At 54.3% G+C, this 16,884-nt stretch overlaps 2 protein-coding genes across 8 annotated transcripts; one reads left to right on the plus strand and one right to left on the minus strand.

Moving 5' to 3' along the window:
* The first annotated feature begins 810 nt into the window (after nt 1–810).
* PLSCR3 (phospholipid scramblase 3) lies at nt 811–6,005 on the plus strand. 5 transcript variants are annotated; one of them, XM_074320497.2, is made up of 8 exons: nt 811–1,014; nt 1,396–1,573; nt 1,842–2,077; nt 2,172–2,214; nt 2,318–2,538; nt 2,797–2,958; nt 4,802–4,963; nt 5,275–6,005. In XM_074320497.2, the coding sequence occupies exons 2-8, from the start codon at nt 1,567–1,569 to the stop codon at nt 5,329–5,331; spliced, it is 888 nt and encodes a 295-aa protein (XP_074176598.1). In that variant the 5' UTR covers nt 811–1,014; nt 1,396–1,566; the 3' UTR covers nt 5,332–6,005. The 5 variants fall into 5 exon arrangements, with proteins under 5 accessions (XP_074176598.1, XP_074176597.1, XP_019600759.2 ...); XM_074320496.2 differs by lacking the exon at nt 811–1,014 and adding an exon at nt 1,044–1,183; XM_019745201.3 differs by lacking the exon at nt 811–1,014 and adding an exon at nt 1,129–1,183 and having other exon boundaries at nt 1,392–1,573.
* Nucleotides 5,998–13,502, minus strand: TNK1 (tyrosine kinase non receptor 1). Of its 3 annotated transcripts, XM_074320494.2 has the most exons (13): nt 13,259–13,502; nt 11,591–11,755; nt 11,363–11,433; nt 11,050–11,241; nt 10,756–10,911; nt 10,351–10,634; nt 9,826–10,099; nt 8,513–8,607; nt 8,022–8,180; nt 7,693–7,775; nt 7,025–7,323; nt 6,839–6,934; nt 5,998–6,754 (listed from the first exon to the last, which is right to left on the minus strand). In XM_074320494.2, the coding sequence occupies exons 2-13, from the start codon at nt 11,751–11,753 to the stop codon at nt 6,641–6,643; spliced, it is 1,986 nt and encodes a 661-aa protein (XP_074176595.2). In that variant the 5' UTR covers nt 11,754–11,755; nt 13,259–13,502; the 3' UTR covers nt 5,998–6,640. The 3 variants fall into 3 exon arrangements, with proteins under 3 accessions (XP_074176595.2, XP_019600755.3, XP_074176593.2); XM_019745196.3 differs by lacking the exon at nt 13,259–13,502 and having other exon boundaries at nt 11,591–13,238; XM_074320492.2 differs by lacking the exon at nt 13,259–13,502 and having other exon boundaries at nt 5,998–6,934; nt 11,591–13,241.
* Nucleotides 13,503–16,884: the final 3,382 nt, after the last annotated feature.

Raw genomic sequence — 16,884 nt, forward strand, 5'->3', positions numbered from 1 at the left:
GATCATACGGTATTTGTCTTTCTCAGTCTGACTTATTTCACTTTGCATAATATTCTCTAGGTCCATCCATATCATTGCAAATAGTAAGATTTCATTCTTCTTTATGGCCAAGTAATACTCCATTGTGTAAATGTACCACAGTTTCTTAATCCAGTCATGCACCAATTGGCATTTCGGTTGTTTCCATGTCTTGGCTATTGTGACTAGCGCTGCAATATAGGGGTGCATAAATTTTTTCGAATTAGAGTTTTGGATTTCTCTGGATAGATACCTAAGAGTGGAATTGCTGTGTCATAAGGTATTAATGGTTTTTCTAAAACACAAGTTTGACCTTCTCCCTTCCTCTTAAAATCTTTCAATGGGCTCCGTGCTGCCCTTGGGGCCAAGTCCTAGCTTCCACAGGCCTTCTGTGCACGTGAACTGGACTCCCTTTCTAAACTCATTTCTTGCCACTCAGCCTATAGGCCCCCAAAGCACAGGAGGACTTCCTCACACCTGGGGCCTCTGCTCGGTACTCAGAAGAGACTCCTTTTGAGGGAACGCTTTCCTGCTGACTGGGCTGCCTCCTCTGGTCCCCCTGAACCTAACCTCACGCACACTCACTAATGTCACTATTTGGCAGTCACTATCCAGGCTGGGCGCGCCTGAAGGAAGTACTACCTGTATGGGTCATTGGTGCGTCAAGAAGAGAGAGCGAGGTAGCCCAAGGGAGGTAGAAAGGGAGCCAGGCGCCTGTCCTACAGGCCAATGAGCGCGTGTGAAGGGTGTTCCGCCTCGCCTCGTAAGCGAGGCCCGAACCGCCCTTGGGAGGAGGAGCCTGGGGTCCTGCGCCGCACCACCTACCCTCGCTACCCACCAAGCGGCACTGAGTAGTCTTCGCCTGCAGATCTGGGGGGGGGTCGCAGGGCTAGATCTTAGCCGGCTGCCCTCCCCGGGCGAACTTCCTCTCAAGCCTTCTGCAGCCGAACGGAAGAGGCGGGGACATCGACCACGCTAAGGAGCCGGCGGTGCAAGGTCTGTGGCCAAGCGGGAGAGCCCGCATCCTTTCTGCGCAGGCGCGCTGCCCAGGCCAGGGGGCGGGGCCTGGGCGGTAGAGGGGCGGGGCCGGATCCTGGGCCCGCCTCCACTAGCTCTTGTGAGCCTTCGAGAGTGCTGGGCACCCCAACTATTCTAAGGGCTTCAGGTGAGCGGGGGTCGCAGAGGGGTCAGGAGACCTCCCTCGAGGTCGGGACGTCGGTCTGACTGCGGGCCCATCTGTCCTGCCATCTGCCAACAGCCGCTTACGCGGAAAATGGGAGAACAAAGGGAGGGGGCGGTTCTGGGGCCCCTGAGGGAATCCAGGGTCCCAGGTACTTCGCCCCGCCCGCTGACACTTTCGGTTTCTCCCCGAGTCAGAGGCGCCGCCCAAGAGACCCTGGGCCGGCGCCGGGCGCAGCTGCCTCTCCGCGTTTGCCTGTCCGTCTTTGTGTCTGTCTCTGTGTCTGTCTGGCTGTCTCCGAGCTTGCCTCCACTTTTAGAACTAAGCTTCCGAGACACCGACATCCCGCGAACCCTCGCCCCTTTCCCATGGCAGGTAAGTGAGAGCAAAGCCGAGGGTCTCCGTTATGCCCCCCACGGACTTGGGAGCTGGGTGTCGAATGCATCCTCCGGGAATGTGCTCGGACTGGCTGGGTGGGGCCCCTCCCTTCCTCCCAGGCAGCCACCGCCCTGCTCCCCCGCCCCATCTTTCTCAATCTCTTCCCATCACATTTTCCCCGCAGCCTCGCGGTTGCCTGTGGGCTAAGAGGTAAAGGGATGAGGCCGTGAAACCCTTTCTAATCTACCTCCCTGTCCCTCCACAGGTTACTTGCCCCCCAAAGGCTACGCCCCTTCTCCCCCACCTCCCTACCCTGTGACCGCTGGGTACCCGGACCCTGCGCAGCATCCTGGGCCCGGGCAGGCGCCAGTGCCTGCCCACGTGCCTGCCCCTGCGCCCGGCTTCACTGTCTTCCCCTCACCCGGCCCCGGTGTCCCGGGCCCTGCTGCCCCTTTTTTGCCACTGCCTGGGGTGCCTTCTGGCCTGGAATTCCTGGTTCAGGTGAATGGGAAGGAGGAGGGAGGAGTGACGGGAAGGGGACCAGGGCTTGCAAGCCGGCCAGCTGAGGTGGGCGTGGCCCCTGCTCTCTTTCCAGATTGATCAGATCTTGATTCACCAGAAGGCTGAGCGAGTGGAAAGTGAGTGGAAGGACCAATAGGTTGGGCCTCGTGAGGGGGGCAGATATAGTGGTTTCTTGGGCAGGTACTGGTACCTGAGCCTCAGCGTGTCACCCCTCGGCAGCGCTCCTAGGCTGGGAGACAAGTAACCGGTATGAACTGCGCTCTGGGGCCGGACAGCCCTTGGGTCAGGCAGCTGAGGAGAGCAACTGCTGTGCCCGTCTGTGCTGTGGCGCCCGCCGGCCACTGCGTGTCCGCCTGGTGGACCCCGGGGATCGAGAGGTGCTGCGCCTGCTCCGTCCCCTCCACTGTGGCTGCAGCTGCTGCCCCTGTGGCCTCCAGGAGGTGGGCGGGGAGGGATGGGTCAAGGTTTGGGTAAGGGGCAGGCTATAATGGGGAGGACCAATGATGGAGCAGAGTAGCCCCCGCATGAAGCGTGGGAGTGAACAGGTGGCACTGGAGGTCTAATGAGGGGGATGACAGGTGGTCTAGTGAAAGGGAGGGAAGGTCTTGTGAGGGGGGACAGGTGATAGAGCTGTAGCGGTGAGAGCTTGGGTCAGGGTGCCTTGGCTCAGCAGTGACCCTATCTGCTTCCCACTCCAGATGGAAGTACAAGCTCCACCCGGCACCACCATTGGCCATGTGCTACAGACCTGGCATCCTTTCCTCCCTAAGTTCTCCATCCAGGACGCTGATCGCCATACGGTCCTGCGAGTGGTGGGGCCCTGCTGGACCTGTGGCTGTGGCACAGACACCAACTTCGAGGTATCAGGAATAAGGAGAGATTCCTGGGACCTTCATTAACCAAAATGGCAGCTTCCATGAGGCAGGACGGCTAATACTAAGGTCAAAACCCAGAACGCATCAGTCCAAATCCACCGTGACCCCTACCACATTTCCAGTGTTCCTCCATTCAGAAATAGGATGGCTCCGTGGCGTTATAAAACCATGACAAAAGAGGGTTTCATTTTGAGGACCAATGCTAATTTTTACCTGCAAACTATGTTGAGGAGGTAAAAATCTAAGGCCAGGCTGGATTTAGGGTGAAGGATTATTTCATCTGCCATGGGCTGGATCTATGGCTGCTGTGCATGAGTTTGTGAGTTTAGGACTTGGAGCAAGCACAAATTTGACTTGTTAATATCCTGTGGCTTGCCCTGCCAACCTAGAAGTCCAAATGGCCCCTCCAACCTGGAATCCAGGTGATATCTTTTTCACCATGCATTCCTATCACCAAACTGGAGCCTGGAGAACCCAAGTGGTGACAATTTCAAGGTGAGGCCTGGGAAACACCTTTGTTTCTAGAAGACAGTCACTTTGAATTCTTTTAAGGGATAATTACCTGTGCAGATAAGAGAGAAATAATGGGTATAATCCAGTAGACTTGCCAAGATATCTGATGAGGTCTCCTACCTAAGGTTACTTTTAAAAATTGAGCCACCTTAGTAGCTGGAGGGAAGTTTTGTGATGGGAACTGGTTGAGAAAGAGATAACTTGGTGACTTCTGGATGGGAATGTGTAGACTTGGGGGTTTTCATGGGGCTAGTCTCCCTTTTACATAATTATGAATGGTCCATATTTGGGGCTGTACTTTTGGGACTGGGAGAGCTGACTGAGAGGCCCTGCCCAACTTCAGACTGGTTTGCAGGAAATGCCCCAGAACTGTAGGACAGTGGGGGAAGGGGATGGGAAGGGCAGAGAAGGAAATCGTGTTAGTTTAACCACTAGAGAATGAGCATAGAAAAAGAACCAGGGAATCACTGTGAATTACCACCTACATTGGCAGGGCCTGTTGCTGCTGGGCCCAGAGAGGCCAGTGGAAATCATGGTCCTCAGAGGCTACTTACTGCTGCCCTCTGCCCCCAGTAAAGGCTCCCCTCTAGCTGAGGCTTGCATGCAGTGCTGGACAGGGCCCTCCCTACTTTGCAGAGAAGGGGCACCCCTTTGGGCAGTCTTCTAGGAGCCTGGTTGGCTGGTGGAGTACAGCCAGGATTTTAGCAGCCTCCTTTGCCCTCTTGGCCAAGCTACTTTGTGCAGGGCACAAGCTACACCAAATGTGGGTGACAAGGACTTTGGTAACCAAAACAAACCTAGCAACCAGCCGTACACTAAGGAGATTGAATGATATCATGCTTCTATTTTTCCCACCATTGATATTCAGTTGTCGTGTATGGCCCTTCAAGAGCAACAGATCTAAGTCTGATTTTTGCTATATACTCACAATGTGACCTATGGTGACTGAGGTTCCCCAGATGTCAGTCACATGGAAACCCAAGGCTGTTGGGAAGATTCATTACCGTGTTTCCCTGAAAATAAGACCTAGCCGGACCATCAGCTCTAATGCTAATGGAGCAAAAACTAATATAAGACCAGTCTCGTTTTAATATAAGACCGGGTCTTATATAATATAAAACTGGATCTCATATTAAATTTTGCTCCAAAAGACACATTAGAGCGGATGGTCCGGCCAGGTCTTATTTTCGGGTAAACACGGTAAGTGTAAAGCCTGCATGGTTCATGCATGGTGATGGACACTGAGATAGGAGACAGATGAGAGCAGTGGCACCCATCCTAGTTGGATCCTTTCTTCCACTCTCCCTCCTGACAGGTGAAGACTCCTGATGAGTCCCGCAGTGTGGGCCGCATCAGCAAGCAGTGGGGGGGGCTGCTCCGAGAAGCCCTCACGGATGCAGACGACTTCGGCTTGCAGTTCCCAGTGGATCTGGACGTGAAGGTGAAGGCTGTACTGCTGGGAGCCACATTCCTCATTGTGAGTTGGCTGTCTCTTTTGATCTCACTGAAGGCTTTATGCACTTCCTGGCCTCCTGTTAGGAGAGGGTTAGGGACAGACTTTATGGGGGGGGGGTTTGCAGTTCCTCCTGCTAGGAGAGGGTTAGGGACAGACTTTACGGGGGGGGGGGGTTGCAGTTCCTTCTGCTAGGAGAGGGTTAGGGGCAGACTTTATGGGGGGGGGGGGTTGCAGTTCCTTCTGCTAGGAGAGGGTTAGGGACAGACTTTATGGGGGGTTGCAGTTCCAGTCTGGCCCAGCCAGATCTCCTGTTGACAGTGCCCTCCCCTCAGGACTACATGTTCTTCGAGAAGCGAGGAGGTGCTGGGCCCTCTGCCATCACCAGTTAGAGACTGCCTCAGGGTGAGGAGACCATCACCTCAACCAGAATTCAAGATGGTCACCTGCCCTGGCCTGGCCCCTCCTCAGAGGCAGCCCCTTTCCGCTATGTACACTGCAGAGGACAGACAGGGGTGCCTGAGAGGCTGGGGGCTATGGTGCCCCATCCCTTCCCTACTCCCCTGTCCTCCTTCACCTGCGGCCACACAAAAGGGTATGTATGAGAGCCCTTCCCCTGCTACCTTGCACCACTGCCTCCAGCAGCCCCTCAGCACACAGGCATATTGGCTTTCAAACTTTCCCTACTCACTTCCTCCCACCCTGTTCCAGGGCCTCTGCTCTGAATGAGGCTTTTGGAATCCAGGGCTCTGGGGTTTTACAATAGAGCTGGAGTGGGGAAGGGTAAGCAGCACCAAAGACGGTAGATATGGCCACCCTTCCCTGCATCAGCTTGGCCAATAAGTTCAGCCTCAGACCATGGCACTCGGAGGGATCCCCACTTTCCCACCATCAGCTCTAGGGCCTACACTCCAGTGCCAACTTTCTTTCCCCCTCGGGCCCTGCCCACAGCCGGTGCTTGCTGCAGCTTCCTGTGCCTTACTTAACCACCCCTCCCTTCCCTGTCCCTACAAAGGAGGCTGCATCTTTGTATGTTATATTCATATAAACTTTGTAACTTTTTGGACATTGGAAGATGTATGTAATGGAAGAGGGTAGAAGAAAGAGTTGGTGTGGGAAGAAACAAAGGGAAATATGACAGCTGGGCTGGGTGGGGGCTGGCCTGTGTAATAATCCGTACTGCCAGGATCAAGTGTCCTTGCATCCCAGAGAGCAACTTTCATCACCCGTGATGGCCCCGGCCCAAGCCAAGGCAGTTTGGGCCATGTGCCCCAAGCCAATTTGGCTGCTTCCGTCATCCAAGATGGCTGCTCCCACAAAGCCCAGTATCGTAGCTGATGGCAGTTCAGGACGTCTGTTCCTGTATGACCAGTTGATCGTTTTCTGTAGAAGTAGAAGCTTCCATTGGGTATGAAGTATAGCAACTCTGTTCCTCCAAGTCCTCCTCTTGGTTGGAAAAGTGGGCAGGTGGACTATATCCTTCTATGACCCAGCCAAGGGAGCTTGAGCCCTCAGAGGCCAAGGGGCAGAGTAGGAGGAAATACTCATCTGTGCCTGACCTTGGGCTCTTCCTGTACTTGCCCATAGCAGGCTCTCCTCAGGTGGGAAAGTCTGCCTGTCAGGACCTTGCTCTGGTTCTGCTTGGTCCCACATGGTCAGGCCCTTGGTGCATGCTGGTGTCCATGCCCAAAGGAGCAGAGCTTAGGGCCGGGCCAGGACATAGCGACTGGCTGCTGAGAGGTCCCACTGGTAATGTTCCAAGATGCGCCGGCAGTCAGTTCTAGACCGGCTACTCAAGTAGAAGAGCTGGTCCACCTGTGGAAGCAGAAGGGAGGGCAGCTGACTCCCAGAGAGCAGGGGCTGGAGAGGTAGGAACCCAAGAGAAGGGTCTGGCTTTACCTTGAGGTTCCGTATGGCAGAAACCACATCTCCCCCAGTGGCTCTTAGTGCCACCTGGCACTCCTGGTGGGTGACTCCGTGCACTCTTAGCTCCACCTGCAGGGGACAAAGCCTCACTTAGGTTCCTACCCCAGCCTCCCAGCCTGTAGCCCCTCTGGACACCAAGCCACTTCAGGGAGACCTCACCTCCATAACCCTCCTCTGAAACTCAGAGTCAGACAAGAGGCCACCGGAGGGGATGGTGGCTTTGCTGGCTCCAGGCGTTCCCATGGGGTGATTTTGCTGGGGTTCTCTTTTGGGCCCAGGAGGCCACTCTCTGGGTGACTGGCTGGGCTGAGAAGAGCTGGAGGCAAAGGGAGGGCAGGGTCGCTGGCCTGGAGGTCCCTGGGGCACAGCTCTGGCATGACGAAGTTCCGGGGGGCTTGAACCACCGCCTGTGGGGTGGGGGCCCAGGGATAGAATGGATTCCAGACTCTTGGAAATGCCTGCACGGTTGAGAAAGAAACAACTTGAGAGGAAGCCTAGATGCTGGACCCTGTGTTCTTCCTGTTCTCTATCTGTGCTGTCCTCAGGTTGTCCTTGTGTTAAGTGGGACAATAAGACAGGCGTGCAGAACAGACACCTAGGCCTAGGCAATGAGAACCCAAAGAACTGAGAGTGCAGGGTCTGCAGTGGGGAGACAATGTTCATGGGGAAGTACAGCTGGGATATCAACAGGCAGAATGACATGGGAGAGGAAATCATCTGTGGGGAAATCATGAGCAAAGCCATGGAGTTAGAGCAGGGAGCACAATTGGAGGGTTGTTCTTGATCCCCTCACAGACCCTCAGAGCCCTGCCCTCAACCACACCCACCTTTTATCCTCTGCAGGGGAACAGCGTTCCTTCTCTGACCCCGTGCTGGAGGCAGCTCCCGAAGCTTTGCCTTTGCTCTGTCCCTGTTGGAGAGTGAACCAGTTCAATCTCCACCCCAGCTCCACCCCACATATCAGTGTCCCCTCCCAAAGAATCTCTGGGGCTCCAGGGCGGACTGAGACCCCGAGTGGAAGCTCCAGCTGGAAGGCAAGTCTAGCCTCCCTTCCAGCTTCACCCTGGCCCCTCCTCAAGCTTCCCTTCTAGAACAGTTGTTGAACTTAGTTGGTTCCCCCAGCCCAGGTCTGTCCCTGACTCTTTCAGATCCTCACCCATCTATGCTTCCCCGGCGTTGTTCTCCCTGGGCAGGGGAGCCTCTGTGGGTTGGACGGGTGGTTGGCGAGGCCCTCAAATCTTCCAGTGTCACTGCAGAGGCTGGGAAGGTGCCCACTTTGAATGTGCGACCATTCTGGCCCTTCCAGGTTGTGGAGCTGGGGTGGGAAGAGGCACTGGTGAATGAGATGTGAGCAAGACGGGAGTGGGGGCTGGACTCTGTTGCATTCAGCTCACAAGCTGTGTGCCATGGAGCTATATCTGCCTGGAGAAAGGATATACTCTCTACTACAAAAGGGCTCCATGGGCCCATGGTGGCTCCAGTGGGGAGGCCAGGACTGTGGTGGAGCTCTCAGGGTCAGGTGAGGAGAGGAGGAAATGAAGCAGGGGATCAGGGTTCAAGGAGCTGGGGAAAAGCAGCAAACGGACCGGGTCAGGAAGGTGGGGAGGGAGTCCTACTGGGGATGTGTAGGCGACATGAGGCTCTCACCTGCTCTCGATGATAGTGATGAGATCACCAGGCTCCATTTTCAAGGCACCTGGCTCTGTGACATCCCTCACACAACGCCCCTCAGGAGGCCAGGCCTATAGAGACAGGAGGAAAGTGTGGCTGAGCTTGTGGCCTGACTCAGAAGAATATCATGGGAGCAGGGAAGAAAGCACTCTTCTCTGTTTATGCACCCACCAATCAAACCCTTATCAAGTGTGTCCTCTGTCTTGGGCCCAGGATGGGACTACCCCTGTCCCCCAAGTGTAGTCCAATGGGGGAGGCAGACATAGATTCCATGCCAAGCTGGACATAGCCCAGAGGTGAGAAAGCAACAACGGGGAGGGGGTGCTGTCTCTACCTAGAGAGAACAAGGGGTGCGTCATCCTGTATATTGCTTTTACTCCACATTCAGGCCTATCACATCTGCCTACCACGCACCTCTGGAAATTTTCCATTCTCTCCAGCCCCACTGTCTCAACCCTCATCCAGACCTCTTCATCTCACTTCGGCTTCACAGCCATTGTCGCCTACCTGGTCTTCCCATCTTCAGTATCATCCCTCTAATCCATTCCTGCACCAAGCCAGAATGATACAATATGTAAAGTTGGCTTGTAACTTCCCTAATCAAAACTTCTTTTCCATGGCTCCCAGGTGCCCTCAGAGTAAAGACTAAACTCCTTTAACGGTAGATTATAGTGATCTAGGGAATAGCTCTGAAGTCAGATTGACTGGTTCACATCCCAACTCCTCCACTTATGTGTGACTTTAGGCAAGTCACTTAAAACTGTGAGTGCCTTACCTGCCCCATCTGTAAAATCGGGATAACAATGACCTCATTAGCTTGTTGTGAGGATTTAATGAGTGAACATGGATAAGGACACACGTAAGGCACTTAGTACAGTATCTTAGCAGATCAAGTGCTCTATATGTTAGCTCTCATTATTAATCATGCCTTACACATCCCTCCCTGGGGCAGCCCCTGCACCTTCCACTGCCTTAGTTGCTTGTACTTCCCCCTCCCACGCTGAACCTTTCCTCTGCCTGGCAAACACCCACTGCAACTTACAGCTCTCTGCTTTGTGCTCCCCCTTCTCTGGCCCAGCCCTAGCCCCAGCCCTTCGGCCTGTATCTATGTAGCCCCAAGCTGCCTGGCCAGGGTTCTTAGCGCCCTAAGTTATGGACTGAACCTGTTCTGTTCAGAGTGGTCACAGACCCCACCCAGCCCAGAAGTATTTGTTAGTCTTGTGCATGGAACCCGGGAGAGAGAATGGAGGGAAGGAGGACTGAGTATAACGGGAGGCAAGGGTTCCCACCTCTTGGAGCAGCCCTTCCAGGTAGGAGAAGCTAGGGCGGTCAGCAGGGTGGGGAGCCCAGCAGCGCAAGGCGAGCGTGTAGAGGGCCCTGGAGCAGAGAGGAGGCCTAGGCAGCCGGGCCTGGTCCTTCTCTAGCCGCTGCAGGATGAGGTATGGCGGGACGCCCGCCCAGGGCTCCTCGCCCCTAGAGAACATCTCCCACAGCGTCACCCCAAACATCCACACGTCTGAGGCAGAAGAGAAGGTCCCCTGGCGCAGGCTTTCTGGAGCACACCTGCGGAAGTGATGCTGAAGGGGGCTGGATCTGTGCCCCTCGGAGCTTCCACCGACCACTGAGCGTGACCCCTGTGCTCCCATCGTCCTCAAAAGTCCTCCTTTCCAAGGCCTTCCAGACCGGCCAACTCCTTTGGGCCCAGCCTCCCTGTTAAGACCAGTTCCCACCGCACTCCCCCTTTGCTAGGTACTGCCCTCCGGATCCGCACCCTTCAGCGGATCCCAGACCAACCCCCACCAGCCGCCCCTCACCAGGCATAGGGGATGGGGCGGGGCCCGCCCATGACGTAGCGGCCCCGGGCACCGCCCAGTGGCCGCACCAGCCCGAAGTCGGCGACCTTGATCATGCGCGGTGACACCAGCAATAGGTTGCGCGTAGCGAGGTCCCGGTGCACTAGCCCGCGGGCCCCGAGGTACGCCATGGCCCCCGCCAACTGCTTCAGGAAGAGGCAGAGCAAGGCCACGGGCAGCGGGGGTGTTGGGGCCGGAGCCGTCAGGCGCGCGTGCAGGGAGCCCAGCGGTGCCAGCTCCATCACCTGCGGGAGAACAGCGCTGCGTGAGCTGTTGTCTGGCCCCACAGGACGCTGGCCTCCCACTCTCCTGTCGCACTTAAGCCCAGCGGCTTTCCTGGGAACCAGAGTGCGGGTTTGCTCTCACCATCTGCAGAGGCTGGCCCAGTACGAGTCCGTGCAGACGAAGCAAGTGTGGGTGCTCCAAGTTCATCATGACGGACACCTCTCGCAGGAAGTCCCCCAACTCTGTGCCCACGGGGCCTTCAGGAGCCACCCGGAGGGACTTGACAGCCACTGGGACCTGGGGTTGGAGGGGGGGGAAGCTACAATCAGGTACCCTAGGGGACAGCTACGCCAGGGCCAGAGCAGAGAGGGCAGCAGAACAGAGGGGTCAGCCGACCCAGGTACCCAGAATGAAGTAGGCTCCCTCCATACTCACACTCTGACCGCTGGGCAGTGTCCACACCCCTCGGTGCACCACACCAAAGCAACCAGAGCCCAGCAGCTCCCCTCTGCACACAGCACCATCTGGAATCAGACACTTGAGTCCCCCCTCTGGCTCACGGAGGGATGGAGGGCTGTCTGAGGGTGGTGTGGTCTCCTTCTGCTCAGGGGCAAACCCCCCAAGGATCTGAAACAGATGGGAAATCAGGTGTACAGAGCCCTGTATACCCCTCCCTGCCACTCAGCCCACCCCATTTCCAAGCCTAAGCTGGTCCTTTAAGCCTCTACCCTCACCCCAAAACACAGACCTTGTAGACCCAGTTCTTAGGCTTGTGCCTGGAACAGTGCCTCTTCAGAGCTTCAGCCAGTCTGCGCTGGGCTGGGGGAAACCAGAATAAGGGCTGGGCTAGTACGGGTGTGATGCAAGAGATTTACAAGCAAGAAGAGGGCTATTGTGTGTGTGGGGGGGTGCAGGTAGCAACTAACAGGTTAGGGAAGCAAAGATTAGGTAGGGACTCAGGGCAAGGGTCCCTCACCAGGCCGGCCCATGCCAATGCTGTCCAGGTCCTCAGGTCTTACAAAGTCGAAATGCTCCGGCCGAGTAACATTCAGCTCCTCAAGGATGGGTCGGTAAAACTGGGCCAGCTGGATGTCCCGGAGTAGCCTCAGCAGCCACAGGGAGCCTGCCTCTGGGAGCATATCTGGGAAAGGAACTCCTAGGGATGGCACACTCTCCCAGGGTAGGCACCTGAGACATTCAGACACCAGAGACATGGTCACCAGCTCCACCCTCAACCCATCAGAAACAGGTAAAGAAGGAGGGACACGTCAGAGTCAGCCAGGTATCCTGCCACTCACACACACAAACCCCAGGAAGAATACTCTTCATACCTGAGACTGAGGTCCTCTACCCCCCTCACCACTGAGAAACCTGCCCTCCTCACACCTGAGATTTGAGCACTGCAGACTACAGGTATGTTGCCCTGCTCACTCTTGAGATACTATGGCACAGTGCCCCTGTACCCCTAGGACAAGGACACCCAGAGACACTGCCCTTTCAGACCTGCGGACTGCACTGCAGATACTGCACACTCACTCATATACACCTGAGATACCTATATACACATGAGACATTTTGACCTACCATATACACACCAGAGATGCCCAGATATACTAACCACACCACACCTCAGACATGCAAGTACATATACACGTGTGTGCACACACATCACGGCACACTGCCTCCCACACCCAGATACACTGAAACACACACACACACACACAATGAGACCTCCGATATGCTGCAAAAGATGCCTGAGGCACCCAGATAAGTGTCTTCTCACATCTGAGATGTTCCAGTATGCTGCCATAAAACACCCAGGCTTACTGCCACACACCAGCCTCTCATACGTGTACTTGAGACAGGGCAATTCACTGCCTTCCAGATACACCACCCCACACATCTGAGACACCAAGGTCCACATAAACACACACAACACACAAGACATAAGGGACCGTGTCCACTTACACCTGAGTTCTGCAGGCATACTGCCCCCTCAGACCAGTCAGTCATTCAGGTCATTGCCTCTTCTACACATAAAGCAACAACATTTGAAATCATATCCGGCATTTGTGATCTAAGCTCAGGTACTGCCTTCAGAGCCACCTAGGCTGCCAGGTGCACAGTCCCTTCCACAACCACCTGAGCTCAGCCTCCAGTACAGAGCCCTGCCTACTCACCTGAGTCACTCGGTCAACCTTAGCTTTAAGCTAACTCCACCAATCTTTAAAAAATAAGGCTCTGGGTGCTGTGGGTGTTGGCTGCCTGCACAAATTCTTCCTTATACACACCTGTATTCCTTCCCCCGCCCCTCCCACTTAGTTAACCCCGAGGAAACAGAGGACCCCAGGCTGGGCCCAGATGGGAACCCGGAGGTGGGTTAGGAATTAGGCACGAGCAGGAGGTGGGGAGGAAAAAGTCCACGACTCTGGGAGACTGGACAGCTTGCAAGATGACAAGAGGAAAGCCAGAGAGCGGGGGGCAGGAGGAAATGCGGCCGCGGAAGGGAAGGAACGGGGAAGGAAGGGCCGGAGAGGGGAAAGGAGGTGGGTAGGCTCAGCACCGCGGACGCACCCCAGGGACCGCTGCTCCGCCAGGTCCGCCAACCCCAGCCCCAGGCTTCCCTGCTTCCCAGGACCCTCACCTGGCGAAGGCGGAAGCGGCAGCTACGGGGCCGCCGGGACTGCCAGGACTAAATCCCAAGAAGGGTGGGACCCGAGGCCGCAGGGGGCGGGACCTGGCAGTTGGCCGCGGCTGGCCAGCGCCTCGCCCCCAGTCCGCTAATGGGACAAGGTGAGGGCTGCGAGGGCGGTTGGTGGGCCCCTCCCTCAGACCCTGAGCAACTTCCCTTCCCCTGGCCTTTGCTCGCCTTCCTCCACACCCTCTCTCCACTTTCTCACCGTCTTTCCAGCCTTCTCCAAAGAACTTTTCACCCCTACCCAGTCTTCCGCTACTGTGTTCTGTTCCCCACACTCCCTCCTGCCAAATTCTTCACCCCTCTCACCAGAACCCCACCCCTAAGTGAATAATTACCTGATAGAGCTAACCTGCCCAGGCGCTGGGAAGATAAGGCTGAAGAGGACATAGTCCCGGCCCCCTACGTAGTAGAGAGACAGCTTCCTGACACTCTAATGGAGGAAGGCCTGCACTGCAGGGTGCTTTGGAATGGAACAAGGGCAGAGAGGTGTTGGTGGTGCAGAAGATCAGCACCCAGCCTAGACAGAGTCCAAGATTGAAGCCACGGTCCTTTCTCAGCTCTGAACTTCCAGGACCTTTTGGGGAGCTCCCCAGCGTGGAACATGTGAGAGGTCTTGCGTATGTGTATTAGAGGTGGGGAGCAGAGCTTCTGCGTGGTTCCTCAGCCCTATCCCAGCTTGGTACTTGATCTTGGTGCTCAAAGGCAGCACTCCATGCTTCAGGGTACCCCTCTCCAGCACTGGCACTTTATGGCCTTATATTGGCATAGCCCTCCTCTCTCAGTGTAACCGCTGCTGACCCCAGGGCCCTGTATGCTGCTACTTGGCCTATGGCTGCAGGGACACAGTCCAGGACCTTGATGAAGGCTTTGAGGAGGAGCATGCCCTCTCCCTTTCCCTCAGGGGTCCTAGAGAAGAAGCCACCAGTCTTAGAACATCTGTTCTGTCTCCTTCTGTCCTAAGGAAGGATGTGTGAACATAGCCATTGCTGTTCCCAGAGTCCCTTGGAGAGAAAAGCCCACCCCACCTTGGTAAACACATGGGCTCTTCCAGCATTGATGGGAAAATCTTAATAGTTCACAGTTCTACCTGTATGATTTTCTTGGCAGTTCTTTTGCCCTCCAACCAAGACTGTTCGTCACACAGTAATTGCTCTCTCTGCATCTGTTGTGCCTGATATACTGTGGGCTCTGCAGGATAGGGGCTGAGTCTGTCTTGTTCATATTGCGTTCTTAGTACCTGGGACAGTGTAGGCATATACTATGTGCACTGCATATTTTGAAGTATGCTTAGTCTAATTGTCATTTCTTGATAGGTGATCTGTCTTTGTAGGTGATATGCTTTTAGGATATCCTTTGTGTTTTGTAGTTCTACTACAAAGTATCTAGGTATGGATTCCTTTCTCTTTATTCTGCTCAGTATGTTTTATTTCCTGTATCTATGAGTTTGCATCTTTCATCAGTTTTAGAAAATTTTTAGCCAGTATCTCTTCAAATATTCTTTTTCCTCTATTCTTTGTGTTTTCTTCGTTGGGGACTCTGATTAGAAGTATGCTAGACCTTTTCATTCTGTCCTCCATGTCTTTTAACTTCTCTTCCATATTTTCCATTCTTTGTGTCTCCATGATGCAATCCAGGTAATCTCTTCAGTTCTATCTTCCAGTCCCACAATTCTCTCCTTGGTTGTATGCTTTTTAATCCATACACTGAGGGGTTTGTGTTGTTTTTTTTGTCATTGTTATATTCATATGAACATTTCTTTCTATACTGACAGTGTGTTATTGAGGTCTAACTTACATTCAGTAACATGCAGAGATTTAACTGTACAGCTCAAAGTATTTTAAGAAATGTAGACATCTATTAATGCAGACAATGACCCAGGACATCTGTACAATCCAAAAAGTTACCTTGTGCCCATTTACAATCTCATTCCCCAGAGGCAACTACTATTCTGATTTCTAAAACCCATAGATCATTTTAACTGCTCTTGACTTTCTTATGCATGGAGTCACACACAGTGTATATTATTTACATTTAGCTTCTTTCACTCCACACATTTTTGAGATTCATCTTGGTGTTGCCCAATTTCTTGATGAAAACCATAATAGCTCTATAAGTTTCTTCAGGGAAGAGCATGTTTAAATCTGATTTTCTTCTAAATGTCTAGTGTCCTCACAGATCTAGGTGCACCAGAGGTCTTGAACACGAGTGTAGAGCACATGGGGAGTGTAATGCATACGGGCAGATGCAGCCAGAGAGGTTGGCAGTAGCCAGACTAGGCATCAATTTATCCTTCCAGCAAGCTTTCACTGTGCCAGGTTCTGAGGACCCTGGTAAACAAGCAGACACTATACTTGCCCTGGTAGAATTCATTCTATAGGACCTTACAGAACCCGGTCAGGAGCTTGGGCCTTACCCAATGGCTCTGGGAACCACTGAAGAGCTTCAAACAGGGGAGTGACAGAACCAGCCTGCTGTAGGAAAAAGTGAGAAAAAAGAAGCAGGGAGCTCATGGAAGAGATTCTTACCATTGGTTCAGGGGAGACGGCCTGGCCCTGCGTAGGCCTTGGCTACGAGATGGAGAGGAGGCTGATGATGGAGCACTATTGATTGGACTCCTGGCCTAGGTCCTCTGTGTTCCAGCAGGAAGCCAGAAGTAGAGGCTCAGCCCCCACCTTTGTCTTTGGCTTGAGAAAAAAAATGGAATCAGAGGCCTCTTTATTCCTCCCCTTCTCCGTATTCATTTCTTACTTTTGGAGTTAAGTTCCTCTCATCCCCTCTTTGCCCATAAGGGAAAGTGGGGTATGGGGGAGCACAGCCTGACCACTCTCAGGGAGCACCTCCTCCTCCAGGCTGAGATGGGGCCTCCTGCTAACACTTAAACCTGGGGGCCAGATCAGGCATTGCCCCCCTATCTGCCTTTCTCCAACCTCTGCCCTGCCCTGCAGGCTCTGCATCCGAGAAGGATGAGCACATTCACACCTCTGGGGCCAAGTCTTTCCCCACATGGCAGAGAACCAGGAGGGTAAGAAGAGCAGGCACCTAGGTGGCCTCCCCCGCCCCTGCCTTGGGTTTGGCTGGGGTGGGGCATCCCTGTGCAGAAACCTCTCTGCTCCTTTTGGTAACCACATTAGTGCCCCTTTAGCATCTCCTTTTCTGCTCTGATCTCTGAGATCTCGGGGCTCTTTTCCTTCTCCCTCACCCATGTCAACCTCTCGACAGAGAAAAGCACTTCAGCGTTCTAGCGCTCTCTCTCTCTCTCTCTCTCTCTCTCTCTCTCTCTCTCTCTCTCTCTCTCGCCTTTGCATGGCTATTCCCTTCCCTTTGCTTGGAAGAGTCTTCCCACCCTTATCCCAATCTGGTCTTGCTAAGTGCCAGAAGCCTATCCCTAACTGGTCCAGTCTCATCCCCTCCACTTTAAGATCCCTGTGCTTTCCCATCATTGCACTCATTGCTCTGGTAGAATTTGCCAGTGACTTGTTTGTCTCCTCTGCTAGACTCCAAGCTCAAGATAGAAAAGGACTTCATTCTGCCTGGGCATTGCTGTTTTCCCCATGCCCAATCTAGTGCCTGGC

Source organism: Rhinolophus sinicus, chromosome 12 (assembly GCF_057876585.1).
Source record: "Rhinolophus sinicus isolate RSI-liver-muscle chromosome 12, RSI-T2T, whole genome shotgun sequence".
In the NCBI taxonomy this organism is placed as follows: Eukaryota; Metazoa; Chordata; class Mammalia; order Chiroptera; family Rhinolophidae; genus Rhinolophus; species Rhinolophus sinicus.